General features: G+C 66.9%; 1 protein-coding gene across 1 annotated transcript in view; it reads right to left on the reverse strand.

Annotated features, from left to right (window-relative positions):
- Positions 1 to 35: 35 nt before the first annotated feature.
- LOC114071762 (nitric oxide synthase, endothelial-like) overlaps positions 36 to 2,089 on the reverse strand; it is a gene marked incomplete at its 3' end in the record, with an annotated part of 7,566 nt that continues 5,512 nt past the window's right edge. The window contains exons 4-8 of the mRNA XM_027909618.1: positions 2,062 to 2,074; positions 1,891 to 2,030; positions 1,207 to 1,381; positions 663 to 764; positions 36 to 230 (exon numbers count right to left, since the gene is read on the reverse strand). Of these exons, the coding sequence (XP_027765419.1) occupies positions 36 to 230; positions 663 to 764; positions 1,207 to 1,381; positions 1,891 to 2,030; positions 2,062 to 2,074 (625 nt within the window). The remainder of the gene's footprint in view (positions 231 to 662; positions 765 to 1,206; positions 1,382 to 1,890; positions 2,031 to 2,061; positions 2,075 to 2,089) is intronic.

The following is a 2,089-nucleotide window of genomic DNA, read 5'->3' on the forward strand; positions in this document are numbered from 1 at the left end:
AAGGTGGGGCAGGGGGCTGTGGGGAGGGGTCCCACCTGGTAGCGGAAGGTGGGCCGCAGCTGGTAGTTGACCATCTCCTGGTGGAAGACGGGGGTGAGGCTGCCTGAGAGGGGGGGCACGATCCAGGCCCAGTCCGCAGGACACCCCCCCCGCGCCCGCCCCTCCGCTGCCAGGTGCTTCACGAACGACTCGGTGGCCGCGTGGTGGTCCACGATGGTCACCTGGGCCACCTGTGGGGACAGGAGGAGCAATGGTCACCTGGGCCACCTGCAGAGATGGGAGGAGGTAATGGGCACCTGGGCCACCTGCAGGGACAGGGGCTGGGGGCTCTGGGAGGGAAGGGTGTCCCCCATGGCAGTGTGGCAGTGGGAGGGGGGGCTCTGGGGGTGTTGGGGTCCCTGTGACACGGTGATGGAGGTCCCAGCACTGTGGAAGTCCCCCTGGCGTGACAGCGTGGGGGGCCCGGAGTTGTGGGGGTCTCAGCATCATGGTGATGGGAGGTTCCCCATGACACAGTGGGGGGTGTCACGGAGGTGTGGGGGTCCCCTGGTGTGCAGTGGGGAGGTCCCAAGGGCAGGGTCCTGACAAGGTGGTTCTGGCTCTGGGAACTGCCCTGGCACTGGGGGCTCCTGGCACTGGGGTGGTCCTGGCAGGGGTCCCACCTGGAAGCTGTGCAGCACGGCCACGTTCACCTCCACAGCTGCCCGGTCCTTCCAGAGGGACGAGCTGGTCCCTGTGTCCAGCCCCATGCGCTGGGCCACCTCCTGTGGGGGGAATCGAGGGAGGAGTCAGCGGGGGCATCAGATGGAAGGCTCAGCCTGGGGGGGTCAGCCAGGGGGTCCCGGTGGAGTCATTGTGGGGTCCCAGAGGGACCCCGTGGGAGCTTGGGCCGAGGGTCCAAATGGGGTTCCAGTGGAGGTCCCAGAGGAGATCCTGGGGGGTCCTGGGGGATCCCAGTGGGGGGTCCCAAAGGTTCCCAATAGGCTCCCAGTGGAGTCCTTGGAGAGTCCCATTGGGTCCCAAGAAGGGTCCCAGTTGGGTGCTGGGGAGTGCCAGGGGCAGTTCCAGTGAGGTCCCAGGCTATGCCAGGGGTTCCCAGCCAGGTCTTGGGTCCCAGGATCGCACTGGGGGTCCCAATGTGATCCCAGGGGGTGCTAGAGAGGTTCTGGTAGGGTCCCGGGGGTCCTGGAGGTGCGGGGGTCTCACGGGCAGCACGTCGTAGCGGTGGCGGTCGCAGAGGTTGCGGGAGCCGATCTCGGTGCCCATGTACCAGCCGTTGAACGGGGCTGCGGGGAACTCAAGCCCCCCGATCTCCAGCAGCAGGTTGGCCACGGCTGGCAGTGCGTGCCAGCGCAGCCCCAGCTCTGAGAACCACTCCAGCCTGTGGGGGCACAGGGGGACTGCAGCTGGACCCTCTCAGACCCACGTCTATCCCATGCTGGCCCCAGCATGGGTCCCCAATCTCCATCCCACCTGCACCCCAGTATCCCAGTAGCCAGCCAGGGAGTGTGTCAGCAGACCAGTATCCCAGTCAGAGAGGATCAGCATCCCAGGATCCCACTGTCCAGCCTGGGAGGAGGTCAGCAACCCAGAGTCCCAGTATCCCGTGCAAGGAGGAGACCAGCAGACCAGTATACCAGTGACAGATGGGGCCAGAATCCCAGAATCCCAGCATCCCAGCCCAGGAAGGGTGCGGTATCCCAGTATCCCAGTCAGGGATGGGATCAGCCCCACAACAGCCCCATGTCCCCAAGTGGGGGTCCTCAACCTCCATCTCCCCTCCATCCCCTCTCACCCCATCCATTCCCTCTCTGTGGGCTCCCAGCCCAGACAGGTGTCCCAGGGGCTACCCTGGCCAGGGGGGTCCTGGGGGGTCGCAGCCCCACTCACGTGGGGTGCTGGAGTGGCACCTCGAGGACCAGCTCTGGGGGGAGCGGGAAGAGCTCGGGGGACTCGTCGGGGCCCTGCAGCAGCAGCGGCAGCACGTCGAAGCGGCCCCCCCCGGGGGTCCAGCCATGCTGGATGCAGAGCTGAGGGGGGGACAGCGTCAGGGGGGGTCACCAGGCAGGAGAGTCTGGAGACACAGGCA

Source organism: Empidonax traillii, unplaced genomic scaffold, assembly GCF_003031625.1.
Source record: "Empidonax traillii isolate 1590-97213 ecotype Southwest subspecies unplaced genomic scaffold, ASM303162v1 scaffold2264:size36899, whole genome shotgun sequence".
Classification (NCBI taxonomy): Eukaryota; Metazoa; Chordata; class Aves; order Passeriformes; family Tyrannidae; genus Empidonax; species Empidonax traillii.